The sequence below is a fragment of the Chrysemys picta genome, chromosome 3, assembly GCF_011386835.1.
Source record: "Chrysemys picta bellii isolate R12L10 chromosome 3, ASM1138683v2, whole genome shotgun sequence".
In the NCBI taxonomy this organism is placed as follows: domain Eukaryota; kingdom Metazoa; phylum Chordata; order Testudines; family Emydidae; genus Chrysemys; species Chrysemys picta.
In genome coordinates this window covers 33408175-33422403 of record NC_088793.1, presented here as the reverse complement: position 1 = coordinate 33422403, position 14229 = coordinate 33408175, and the positions used below count along the sequence as shown (strand labels likewise).

Here is a 14229-nt window from a genome sequence, read left to right as displayed (position 1 = left end):
ATTTAAACAAAATGACAAAATATATTTTTATTGTTAGCAGCTAGACTTTGTGTTGCACATTACTGGAAATAGGGGATCCTTCCTCCTTTGGAATTGTGGTATAGTAAAATATGGATTGTCCTTGTAATGGAAAAGCTGTTGTAGCAAGAGAATCACCAAAAAGATGATAGTTATTTAAAAATGTGGTTACCATTTCTAGCTTTCTCAGAGGAGGGAGGGCTTTCCAACCTGGAATCCAGAAGCTTTAGCCAGGTTCTTTGGATATTAATCTGATCCTGAATAAGTAATGTATGCTGTAGTATGTTAACGTTTTATTGTAACTTTGCCTTAATAAAAACCTTAAAAAAAAAAGGGGGGGGGGGCTGGCTGGGAATATATTATGTGATGTAGGCTACAGTGAATTGATAATATCCCCTTGGTACAGTGTGGAATTATGAGAAGTCATTTTTTCTTTTAATATTCACTATTTAAACATATTGAAACTTTCTTGTGTAAGAGTTGCTATTGTTGGTAACATTTTATTTTCAGGGATTGTAGTGGTTTGATGCATATTCTCTGTTGTGTGTTTAGTGTTGTGTATGAGGGTGACAATTGGAAAATTATGGATCAGGTCTTGTACTAATTTAACATCTTACAAGCAATAGCTGTTGTGGGAATAGAAAGTATAGCTGAACTGATGTACGCAGTCAGAATATAGCAAGATATTGCTAATCTTTTTGGAATCTGATGATGTAATCAGTTCCTGAGTTTCTTGCTAAACTGGAAAGGTAAGAAATGTGGGGATTTTGCACCAGTGAAAATAAATATACAGTAATATTGGACTGTTCAGATGCAGTACAACTGATGTTGGAATAATATTGATGTCTCTGAATTTCTTTCCTTTTGTGGTTTAAACAAAGAGTAGTTAAGATTAGCATTATAAACTTTAAACTGTGTCACTTCAGGCCTTGTTTCTGCAATCACTTACACACACATTTAGTTTTATTACTGGGAGTAGTCCTATTTAAAGCTACAGGGCTACTTGAAGTAGTAAAGTTAGACCCTGATCCTGCAAGTTAAAGATTGTACAACATGTATTTAAGATCTGCCATACCTAGGGTATGACCAGGGTGGCCTAGCAACATCATTATTCCATCCAAAGGGTCCAATGAGTATTTTATTCAGTGTAATTTTTCTTCCCTATTTCATAGTATATATTTTAAATCATACTGGCCTACCTCATAGGAGTGTTCTGAGGGTTAATTTAGTTAATATTGGTAAAAAGTTGTATTTTTAAAAAATCTGTGTATTTATAAGGTGTTAGAAACTGGCATATTGCTAACCGGCATATTTAGCATGTCTGTACAGCTTATTTAACAATATTTTACTTTCCTTTTTTTTCTTAATTAGATGAATTGCACAATTGGACTTGCAGAGTGGTAAAAAAGATCAATGTTGGAGAAACAGACTTTCTGACACTTGATCCTGTGAATAAATCAGCAAGGAAAGTAAAATATGATGTTCTTGCTGCAGCCATCATTATAGTGGTGCTCAAATTACTATTTTTACTAGATGATCAGTATGAATGGTAAGTATGTTTTATGAGCAAACTTTCACGTCAGAAGGGCCCAAATTTTCTAACGTTGCACTAAAACTTTTTTTAAACCGCTAACTCAGGCCCAAAGAATGGAAAGCAGATTCAATAATAGGCAATGTCAGTTTCTTGCTATAACTCATGATCTATTATTTAATGCTACTGTACCTTTAGCTAACTAATAATTTTAGTTTAAAAGTAAGCAATAGTTCACATCTCAGGTGACTACATTGATAACCAAATCTGATTGTTTTAAAGGTAGGATTAAGGATAAAATGGGTGGAATTTTTGGTGTCAGTGGTTTTGTTTTAAATACATTTTTTTGAAAGTTTCAGAAGTGGAAAGTATGATTCCAAAAAACAATCCATCTGATAAATATATATATTTTCAGGTTAAATGCAAACTTTGCTGGAAAAAGAAATCAAAAGAACAAAGAAGGTATGTCAGTGGAAAGAATCTAATATAATTTTTAAAATGAAATTTTGTAATTAAACTAAGTAGGGCATGGACTTATTAACCCTAAGAATGTCGGGTTCGGGGGAGGTTTTTTGGGGGGGGGGGGGGGGTTGGCTTTCATCAATTTTTTTATGGTGCATCAATTACTCCTTTGGGGTAAATTTAAAAATCTAGAAGCCCATTTGCAGAGTTGTTGGATCTGCATTAGCATACAAATTAGTATGAACTGTTAATTTGTAATGTTGGGCAAGACTAGATAGAAATTTAAAACATTTCCACTTTATTTTCTGAAAAATATTTAAAGTTTTAATAGCTTCTGTTATTTCTGCTCTTGCATTCTTTGAATTCAACTCAAAAGTTTTGGCTATATCATGTATATTTTGTTCTTCATGGAATATACACATCACTGCTTTTTGGAGTAAACAATACCTTGTAAGTTCAAAAATTAGTTATTTAAGCATGTTTTATTTGAAATATACTCCTCACCTTGGTTCTGTTTGGAATCCTTATAATTACTGTACAATGCTTATTTACTAAAGTCATACGCCTCTTGTCATGGGACAGTAGGTGCTAGGTAAGTTGCTTAAACGCATATGTGGTACAGTTCAGGCATAAATTGAGAGGTACTTATTCTCAAATCACAGAACAGGGGTTTTGGGGTTTTTTAGTGCTATATGTTTCATTACTCTATTTAATCATAAATATGGAAGGATGATATGACATTGGAGTTTTGGAGGGGCAGGAGGAATATGGGTTGGCATTTTGTTTGCAGGATGCCTAGCAGAGAAGGCTATTTTTCATTGTTTTGGGAGCTGATTAAACTTTTCAGAATCCCATGAATACTTTAAAAAAAGAATAAAAAGAATACTTTAAAAGTAGCTAAAATTCTTGACCTGTCAACCTTCATTATTCCTTTGAACAGTTCACATTCCATATGTATGGAGGCCAATTCATGTTGCAAAGGTGAAAGGTTTATTCTCTAGAGAGGGAGGGTTAAATCTAAATCAAACCACCTCTTTAAGGATGAATCGTGGAGCTTAGGGAGAAAAATGCCTTATTAACTCCTGCTATTCTTAGCAGCAGGGTAAGGGCCAACGAGTGAAAACCAAAGAAGTGTAAGGTGTTTATATGAGCTGAGCTAAAGACACACAATTCACTCCCACTCATTTGGCTCCTCCACATCCCTGATGGTATCCTATAGGTTTCTTCACTGCCTGCTGCTTTGTTTGATTTATTTTTTAAGGCATCTAGAGTCTAGGATATGCAATATACGTGTTTAAAAAGAAAGCTCAGGGTCTAACTGCTGCTATCTTTCAAACATTCTGTATTTTATTGTGCACTCTCACTTTTCCTAAAACTAAATTTTGGATTTTACTTCAGGCTGCCTGTGGTTTGATTTCAAAAAGTGGTACAAGATTATGAAGAAGTCTGTGGATGTGGAACAGAAGAAATTAGATGAAGAAAGAGCCCGGTATGCTATTGTTCAGTACCTCACTTTTTTTGAGGTTGAACATCTGGGGTGAAATCCTGGCCTCAGTGACTTCAGTGGGGCCAGGATTTCACCCTTATTTCTGTCGCATGAGCTTGGAGGAGTAAAGCAAATTAATAAATCCTTATGCTCTTTCTCCCATCATGCTTAGAACTTTGGCATGACATATTCATTAAATGGAAACTCTCTGTGACTAGTGACTGAATTACTAAAGCTATCAAAACTGATTACAATAAATGGTGAAAAATTGATGAAGAGCACTTCTTCTACCCCCACAGAAGAGAGACTTCTCTTATGCATGGTGGGGAATAATGGTACTGGGCACTTACCAACTTGAGGTTATTCCTAAAACATTGGATACTTGTAATAACAATCCTGAGAAATGACTGCCTTTTCTTGTTTGTTTGGCTATGGTTGTGCTGGTTTTTATTTTTTCACCAGGTTGTATTTCTTTCACTGATAGGTGTCTGTGGAAATGTGAAAAACCACTATTCTACTCAGCCAAGGAAAAATCTGTAGTTCTTAAGAAAAGACGTGAGTATAATTTCATTTAGCCAACAATGTGAGCAATACAATACTAATATTTTCTTGTCTTTTTTCCCTGTTCAAGTTTTTGTTTATCAAAGGGATTTAGAATGAGAGTACCAGAATACATTGTTTATATTACAAGAGACTTGAAATGGATTTTTTAGTAATTGAACTTTTGCCCTTTTTATGCTATTTTATTATGTATAAAGACTGCCTGTGTTTTTTAAGCTTTCTTTTTACAGGATTTTTATTGTAAAGGTATTGGGAAAGTCTGTTTGGTCTTCACTTTTTTTGCTGGAGTACCTCTTGGGAGTCTGAGCATGTGTTGTGGGCTCTGATAGCATAACTGGTGGGGTAACGGTGTTTGAATTCTTAAAACATCCTTTCTTCAAAATGTTCATTAGAAAATGGAGTTTAATATGTTTTTTAAAAAGACCTCTAAACAATCTGATTTAAAATTACTTCTCCTCTCAGGTTCTCTATAACTTTCAGTCTCTTTACTTACATGGAGTCATAACTTTAATAATAGTTCCAGTCACCATAGAGGTTTTTAGAATAGACTGACTTGAATTTCAAATGTAAAAAGGAAGAAGAAGAAAAATAAACATTTCAGGCTTTCTCTATATATCATGCAGAGGTAGGAAAAAGCACAAATTCAAATTACCTTTTTAAAACAGAATTTTAATGTTCCATGTAGAAAGGTAAACTCTGTGGGAAAATGTGATGAGACATTGTGGCTTAGGTTTTTGTTTCTCTTTGTACAGAAATGGTAGTGAACTTACAAAGACAGTTTGGCGCACTGTCTGGTTCAATGCAAGTTGCTGAAAAGCAAAGCCCTTCAAGTTTCCAGTTAAATTGGACTGAAGAAAACACAGATGGGAATTGTTTTCATGGGCATATCCTAGAGGGAGTTTTGCAAGAAAAAGGCAATTCACTTACAACCATGAACACCAAGTATTGGCTGTGTACAGTTAAACTATGTAATGAGAAGTAAGTATCTGACTCTAGTTGGAAATGTGTTGAATGTTCATGAAAAAGTTTCTCCTTAAAATTAAATTTTTGTAAGGTATTTTATTTTTATTAAACAAGATATTTATTGTGAGAGTTCTGGACTGAGACTGTGCATTGACTAGTGACTTATCTATGCTAAGCTGTTTTTTTAATACATATAAAAAATTAATCGTGATAAAAAAAATTAATCGCAATTTATCTCACTGTTAAGAGAAAGCCAATTTAAATTTATTAAATATTTTTGGATGTTTTTCTCCATTTTCAAATATATTGATTTCTATTACAACACAGAATACAAAATGCATAGTGCTCATTTTATATTATTATTTTTATTACAAATATTTGCACTGTAAAATTGATAAAAGAAATAGTATTTTTCAATTCACCTCATACAAGTAGTGTAGTGCAATCTCTTTATCATGAAAGTTCAACTTAAAAATGTCGATATTTTTGTTGTTTTGTTACATAACTGCTCTCAAAAAAATTCGTATGGCCCTTCATGCTTCAGCCACCATTCCAGAAGACATGCTTCCATGCTGATGATGCTTGTTAAAAAATAATGCGTTAATTAAATTTGTGACTGAACTCCTTGGGGGAGAACTGTATGTCTTTGGCTCTGTTTTACCTGCATTCTGCCATATATTTCATGTTATAGCAGTCTCGGATGATGACCCAGCACATGTTTGTTTTAAGAACACTTCGTAGCAGACAAAACGCAAAGAAGATACCAATGTGAGATTTCTAAAAATAGCTACAGCACTTGACCCAAGGTTTAAGAATCAGAAGTGCCTTCCAAAATGTGAGATGTACGAGGTATGGCTCATGCTTTCAGAAGTCTTAAAAGAGCAACACTCAGATGCGGAAACTACAGAACCCATACCAACAAAAAAGAAAATCAACCTTCTGCTGGTAGCATCTGACTCAGATGATGAAAATGAACATGAATCGGTCCGTTCTGCTTTGGATCATTTTCGAGCAGAACACATCATCAGCATGGACACATGTCCTCTGGAATGGTGGTTGAAGTTGAAGGGACATATGAATCTTTAGCGCATCTGGCACGTGAATATCTTGTGACGCCGGCTACAACAGTGCCATGCAAATGCCTGTTCTCACTTTCAGGTGACATTGTAAACATGAAATGGGCAGCATTCTCTCCTGCAAATTGTAACCAAGTTTGTTAGTCCTACTTCAGCCGATCGCTCAGACAGAGTGGACTTGTAGGCTCTAAAGTTTTACATTGTTTTATTTTTCAGTGCAGTTATTTTTTGTACATAATTCTACATTTGTAAGTTCAACTTTCATGATAAAGAGATTGCACTACAGTATTTGTATGAGGTGAAGTGAAAAATATTATTTATTTTTTTCACAGTGCAAATATTTGTAATAAAAAATAAATATAAAGTGAGCACTATACACTTCGTATTCTGTATTGTAATTGAAATCAATATATTTGAAAATGTAGAAAACATCCAAAAATATTTAAATAAATGGTATTCCATTATTATTTAACAACGCAATTAATCACAATTTTTTTAATTGCGTGTTTAATCGCGATTAAATTTTTTTTAATCACTTTGACAGCCCATATATATATATATAGGTCTTGGGTCGGAAAAGTCATACTGTTGTATGCAATAGATGCTGTCAAACTAACATGATATATATTTTTTATGGGATTACAGTATGGTTGATAAAGATAATAGTGTTGATGTAATATACTTAGACTTCTGTAAGGCGTTTGATTTAGTATCACAAAATATTTTGATTAAGAAACTAGAACAATATAAAATTAACATGGCAGACATTAAGTGGATTAAAAGATGGCCAACTTTCATCTGACTGCAGAAGACTACTCAGGAGAATGTAAGAGTTCAATAGCATTTGCCTCTTGCGGGACTGGAAGAGGAGTTTACATTTCAAATGGTGTGTCTATCTAGTCTCCAAAATCTTGATTTTTTTTTTTTTAGACAAGGTGGCCTGGCCTAAGGCCAGTTTACTGTTCTGCCACTGGGTCATGCCATGAAAAGCAAACCCAGCTACTGTTCAGCCAGTGGATTAGGTTGGGGGTGAGGAAAGGACACTGAGATTAAAGATCATCTTGGATTCACACTGCAATAATGGGTTTCTGCTGTCTTTTGTGAGAAGGAAGATTGGGATATCTGAATTCAGTCTCGTTGCATTTCATGCCAATATATTGTATACCCAAGCCTTAAGATTTTATTTACTATAAAATATCACATTTAAGAAAACAAACACTACAATACCAGCTATATTATTTCAAGTTTAATTTATTTAATCTGTTTTTGAAAATGACCGAGTCTAAAGTGTGTGCACACTTTGTTGCCTTTTCAGTGTACTTGCTTATTATTCGTCTACCTTTTTTCCTTTTCACTTTGCCTTTTATGCATTCACCAAGACAGAAGTGGGTTGGAATAATGTAAACATAGTGTCATATCACAAGAGCTTTTGTTCTGTAGGTTCATTCTCTTGTTTGAACAAGAAACTTTTTAACAGAGGGTGAGAGAAGAATCCTCTTTACTCATATGCATAAATCTGATACACATTGGATAAGTGGTTTTTTATGTATGTTTGCATGAACAATCTCTCTTCATGCAAATTTTGTATTTAAGCATGTATTTACATATGTAGTACAGTAGAACATAATATGAAATGCAAATAGTCATAGCCATCAGAAATCAAGAATTGAGTTTAAATTCTTATCCTTTAGATTTCCCATTGTATCATCTATAGTGCAAGTAGTTAATGTAGTTACAAATATGACCATTTGTTTAATCTTTTGAAAATGCGAAAAGAGCATTCATTCCCTCAGCTATGAGATTTTGTGCAATGGAGATGCCATAGAGCTAAAAACAAACCCCAAAAATGTTTCTTTAAAAATCAGTTTATCTGGGACTACTGAAATGCTTTATGCATATGGCTATTTCATGGCCTCACTACAGAGCATAGTTAAGGTTGCTTTGAATTTCCATATGTTAAAATGTTTGGACTTTTAAAGCTTACCTTAACTGTGAGTTTCTTGTGTTTATAACACATAGTTTTGAAGATAATTATAAGATCCCTTTAATGAATTTTACTCTAATTTCTTTTATACGTACGCTTCATTTTAATGTAATTTTTTGTCTGGGAATTTAAAAAGCACAGGGTCCAGACATCTTAGCTCCTTTAAGCTATTCTTGGAGTAGATAGTAAGAAAAATGCCTTTGAGAAAGAAAATGCAAATTCTGTGTATTTGATGTCTGTATGAAAACCCTCACTCCCATTAAAATCAAATAGGAGCCCTGCAATGCCACGTTAACCTGTTTGTATCAGATCATTAGTTTTGGTTGACAAAATATATTTTGAGAGAGCAGAACACTTTGAAAAGAAGTGTTACTTCATGGGCCATTGTGTTTCCAATAGTTAGCCACATAAAAAATGCCTGAGTATCTTTCTTTCAGCTCCATTGATGTGCATAAACATGATGTTTTGATCTCTTACAAGTTCCTAAATGCAAATTTGGATTTTTTTTTAATCATCACTGTCAACCTTTTCTAGTCCTTTGTATGTTTCTCCCTTTCAAATATTTTTATTCTTGAACACTGAATTACAATAAAATTGTGCACCACTGTAAAATTAATTTGAATAAAGTACCAACCTCCCAAAATTCAAATGCCATGTAATCCTGATTTTAAAATCTTGCTATTTCAAACACAAGAGGCTAATACTTCCTAAAAACAAAAAGAAGTGCTAAAAATATCAGTGGAGATTTGTTTTAAGTAACCATACATATAGTAGTAAGCTATTATAAAATATTGATTCCAGGAAGAAGTGTTTTAAGGAAAATTTATTTAAAGGTAAACTGCAATGTACAGTAAAGGTCCAGTCAGTGTGGACAGAGATGGCTTGACTTTTTTTGAGGCTGAAACACAGTTCTCCACTCCAGCAACATTTGACAGCAGAAAGCTTGGTCCAGTATCCTCTATAGTAACCACCTCAGCTATGGCCAATGGAATAAGTGCACTAGCTGAATGTTTCTGCTAAAAAATGAATAGTAGTGAAATAGTTAATAATGCTGACATTTAAATTGTCATCAGTAGGCTCAGAATTACATCAGTTATGATGAATAAGAGCAAGTCACACCCCTTGGAGCTATTGTTCCAGGCAGTCTGCAGACTCTGGAAAACATGACCGCACCTGATACATTCTGTTCACATTTAAAAGGTTTTGCTCCTCTTAAGCGGGGGAGGTGGGAAGGGAGAGGAATAATTTTCTTAAGTGACATCTTAGATTTGACAGCCAAATTGTCTCAATCTGTAGGGCGGAATCATGGAAAATATAGGGTTTTAGTTAAGACCAATGTGTACCTGGTTTTGGGAAACATGGACAGCACACCATTCTTACCTGTCTCTAGAACTAAGACCTAGCCTAATCTGTTTGTGGCCCCAGTCTTGCAAAGAAATACTCCATTGAGACTCTGAGTGGGTCCATAGATTGAAGCCATAGATCAATAATGGTACTTATGATATAATAAAAAACACTCAAATTAGAGGAAAACTCGAGTATGTTTGAATGTCAACAAGATAAATTCGTGATTCAGGACATACTTAACCTATTTTTTGTTTGTGTGTGTGTGTGTGTTGTTTTTTTTTTTTTTTTGTAGGATATGTGGGCACCTGACACACTATAAAGAATCAGACTTTCCTCAGAGCTACCAGTTTGTGTTAAACCTGTTCTCCTTCCTCCTAAGGGTACCAGCCTCTCTCATCCATGAAGAGGTGTGTTTAATAGAACACAAACTGTTTAAAACAAAACTCCACAGAAAGTAACACAAAACAAAATATTCATGTCCAAGAAAATGGAAAGTCCTAAAGATCACAGAACTACCAGATGGTAAATGAAAAAGTTAAGAACTATGGCCCCAGTCCTGCAACTGGATCCATACATACAGACCCTTACACCTGCACAAAGCTCCACTTGATCTCAGCGTGATGCTGTATGGGTGGATCTGCCACTGCCGGTCTCACTGCCAATTCATGGTTTCAATGTATCTACATTACAAAGAACAATGGGAAACTACATGAGGGAAGAGTTACTGAAGCAACTGCTTACCAAAGTTTACATCCACTTGTATTAAAGGTAATGGGAAGTTTATTATAAGTTTATTATAGTAGTTTTTTGTCATACATACATACTTGCATGTGTCTTGAGTGCAAAGTACAGCAAATAGTCCTCTAGATTATATTAATTGTTCATTTTACTGAAGGATTTGCATTTCAAAGTAGTCTGTATCTTGTTGGGGTTTTTTAACTTGTATGAGAGCAAACGTTACCTATTTCTCAAAAGAACTATTTTTTTACATTTGAAATAAAAAAACTGCTAAAGAACAACTGTGGGAAAAGAGGTGTTTAACAGAGGGTTTTATTGCGGTGATCTTACATTTGGGTTGCAACTCACTATTCTGAAACATCAGATTGATTGGAAGAAACCTTGCAATATTCTTTCTTGGCCTCTTTACATTTCTTCTCTTCCTATTCTCCTCCTCACCCTTCGCTATGCCCAAGCTTCTTACCTAGCTATTATTTTATATCCTTCTCCCACTCCAGCCTCATGGTTTCTTCTGTGCTTCCCCTTTAACACCTGGAACTCCTCCCTCCCTTTCCTGGGTTTCTCTCCATCTTTCTTCTGCAAGGCTTACTGACAGTGATCATAATTAAATTATTCCACTTGTCACCTGATGATGTGTTAAGTCTCAGCCATCTGATAGCTGTCCAAGTCCTAGCTTTATTCTTCATGCACTGAGTAAGTTGCTCAACGACACCAGCCAGAACAGACAAGATGGAGAGAAAGGTGGATGCCAACACCATCATAGCTAGGGCCCTACCAAATTCATGGTCCATTTTGGTCAATTTCAAAATCATAGGATTTTAAAAATCGTAAATGTCATGGTGTTGTAAGGGTCCTGACACAAACAGGAGTTGTGGGAGGGTTGCAAGAGGAGGTGTTGCGGTACTGCTACCTTTACTTCTGCGCTGCTGCTGGCGGCGGCACTGCCTTCAGAGCTGGGCAGCTGGAGAGTGGTGGCTGCAAGCTGGGAACCCCGCTCTGAAGGCAGAACTGCCGCCAGCAGCAGCGCAGAAGTAAGGATGCTATGGTATGGTATGGTATGGTATGGTATATACACCCTTCTTCGCTGCTGTCTGCAGGGTTGGGCCCTTAGTCAGCAAGCACCATTCTAGCTTCCCAGCTCCTAAGGCAGCAGCGCAGAAGTAAGGGTGGCATGGTATGGTACTGCCAGCTTTACTTCTGTGCTTGTGCCGCCTTCAGAGCCGGGCATCTGGCCACCCAGCTCTGAAGGCAGAGCAGAAATAAGGGTGGTAATTAGGGATGTAAAAGCAATAACCGTGTAACTGATTAAAATTCTATCTGTTACACAGTTAAACATTTAAACAGAGATGCGGGGGGTGCTGCAATACCCCCACATTTTAGGTGGGTTTCCACTGCTGGCCCCATGCTCAGGGCTCTGCGCAGAGCAGCAGCAGAGCCCTGGGCACACCAGGATGCCGGGTGGAGGGCTGGCAGCCAGGACCCTGGGGGCACTCGGGGCCGGCAGCCAGGACCACAAGCAGAGTTTAATCACTAACAGAAACCAATAAGCATCAATTTTATCGGTTAACCTGGTAAACTTTTACATTGCTAGTAGTAATACCGCAACCCCCCTAAAATAACCCTGCGTTCCCCCTGCTTCCTTTTGGGTCAGGACCCCCAATTTGAGAAACGCTTGTCTCCTCTGTGAAATCTGTATAATATAGGGTAAAAGCACACAAGACCAGATTTCATGGTGGGAGACCAGTTTTTCTAGTCCGTGATGTGTTTTTCATGGTCATGAATTTGGTAGGGCCCTTATCATAGCCCATGTTTTCACATTGTGCCTTCTAATGGGCTTACATACATTTGAACAGGAGTAAGGAGTAAATACCATGTAGGCTGGAATCTTTGTGTCAGATAAATGGTTGCCTAACACCATTCTTTGGTCTCTCAGCTAAAATTAATAAATGCCAGTACCTCCAACCCCAATAGGGAGCACAAATGTTACTAAATTCAATTATACTAAAATTAGCTGACATCTAAAATGATTACCATGGACAGCATGTCCCATCTGGGGGTGGGGGAGGGCTCTCAGGGTTTGTCTACACAGCAAAGAAAAACCTGCAGCTGGCCTGTGCCAGCCGACTTGGGCTTGTGGGGCTCGGGCTGCGGTGTTGTTTTCATTGCTGTGTAGACTGGAGCCCCGAGCTCTGGGATCCTCCCACCCCACAGGATCCTACAGCCTGGGAGCCAACCTGAGCCCAGAAGTCTACACAGCAATGAAACAGCCCTGCAGCCTGAGCCAGCCACAGGTATCTAGTTACTGTATATACATAATCTTAAAGAGCTTCCAACTTCTCTCATGAGCAAGGAGCCAGGTTGCTGTGGTGAGGTAATCCCAGAAGGTGGCCAGTGCAGTGGGTCCTCTCTAGATATGATGATCAGGTCCCTTCTGAAAGGGTTTTTATGATCAGTCATAGTTTAAATAAAATTATAAAGTTGAAATCTGAAGACTGAGAATGGGTTTTGGAAATGGAGATGTACTGCCCTAACCATCTGGAACCAAGTGAAGAAGCAACACTCAAATTGTCAAGATCACAGGGAGAGGAGCCCAGAAATGGTTAGGAAGTCAGAGATAGGTTACAGAAAGCACCTGGAAAGTCTTACACACCAAGTGGAGATTCATTCAAAACTGAGCAGAAGGTCAGTGAATGAGATATTCTGCTACCTGGAAACAAAAATCTGAAACTTAGGGTAGTCTTAAAACAAACAGGGAGTCAGAGTAGTGGGCTTGAGATTGTGACATGCTCTGATACTAGGGAGATTATCTAGTGCCAACAACAACAAAAACAAGTGTGTGTTGAGGGGGAGGGAGGAGATTGAGATGTGACTTGTGTTCATTCATACTCAATGATTCATAGCGCTTGTACAGTGCTTAGGTGCCTTAGGCATATCTAAGATCTAAATAGAAATTGTACTGGGCACGTCAGACAGGTATGAAGAGAGAGACCCAATCCTGATGATTTTATATGTAAATTGACTCAGAGATAAATTTCATGGATGTGTTTTTAGTGCTCCACTTTTTGTTTAGATTTTAAGATTTGTTATCTATGTTGACCCTTCCTAGAGTTTTTAGGCCTTTTGGAAGAAATATCTGATGTGGTTATGCAATAGGCAGCCCCAGTTTCTATTTTCATCAGCAGTTAAATTCTTGTTAAAGAATAATGTAAGTGTCCTTGTCACTTTTTTAAAAAGTTTGAAAGACCTTCTCCTTTTATACACTGCCTTAATTGTAAACTACTTATCCTTTTATTAGTGGAAATGTATAGTATTTATCATTTGTTTCAAGTTCACTACTAAAAGACACCTTACTATATACAGTCATAGTTTTTAAAGTAATTCAAAAGGCTGTATTTAACTTCATTTGAAAGACTACATATGCTTAATTACAGACACAGCTTTCTTTTAAAACTACTGTAGTGGTAAAAATACTATGTGCATACTCAATCTACGAATGTAACAATGCGCCCTTAGATGTTGGAATAAATTAAAGTTGTGCTTTAATAAACAGGAATAAAGCTTGCAATTCATCACCAAGCAGTTTGTGCCTCCTGGACACAGAGGGTAAGAGTCAGATTTAAAAGTAAAGGGTGTGCCTCTAATGTGCTTGATGTCGGTACCATCCAGTTTAATTCATCAACAAGCTGATGAACCACAGGGTGACTTAATCTTCACTCAAGTGTAGTTGTGCTCTCTTGGGACACAACTACTTTGAGTCCACTCAACACTGCGCTGAGGTGGAGCCACATTTCTTAAGCAGACAACTGGGGCTGGATAGCCCAAGGCTAGGGTGTCCACCTCAGCCCAGCAGCTTTAACTACTTATTCTCTCTGTTTTTGTTACATCTTCTTTTTATAATCATTTGCTAACAACATTCAAGGAAAGTCAACATTTCTTGCTCTGCTCTTTACTTTAGGTACTTGAAAAGGGGAAATTATACAAATGAAAATAATTGATACCTGCTTTTGACCTTTATCATTAAAAGATGAATAATCATTTTACAGTGCAAAGATTAAAATGCACT

At 36.7% G+C, this 14229-nt stretch overlaps 2 protein-coding genes across 6 annotated transcripts in view; both read left to right on the top strand.

The window, feature by feature from the left end:
* The window catches only part of TAF1B (TATA-box binding protein associated factor, RNA polymerase I subunit B), a 55531-nt gene extending 45087 nt beyond the window's left edge, over positions 1-10444 (top strand). For 2 of the 4 annotated variants that reach the window (XM_005287733.5, XM_005287734.5), the window contains 6 exons: positions 1390-1567; positions 1965-2011; positions 3410-3500; positions 3982-4052; positions 4811-5036; positions 9721-10444. In XM_005287733.5, the coding sequence (XP_005287790.2) occupies positions 1390-1567; positions 1965-2011; positions 3410-3500; positions 3982-4052; positions 4811-5036; positions 9721-9886 (779 nt within the window). In that variant the 3' untranslated portion in view covers positions 9887-10444. Of the gene's footprint in view, positions 1-1389; positions 1568-1964; positions 2012-3409; positions 3501-3981; positions 4053-4810; positions 5037-7027; positions 8731-9720 lie in introns of those variants that run through there. The other 2 variants (XM_042848718.2, XM_065587717.1) reach the window with 1 other exon arrangement.
* Positions 10056-14229, top strand: part of GRHL1 (grainyhead like transcription factor 1) — a 75254-nt gene continuing 71080 nt past the window's right edge. For both annotated transcript variants that reach the window (XM_024100553.3, XM_065587716.1), the window contains exon 1: positions 10056-10196. The gene's annotated coding sequence lies outside the window, so the exon portion shown is untranslated. The remainder of the gene's footprint in view (positions 10197-14229) is intronic.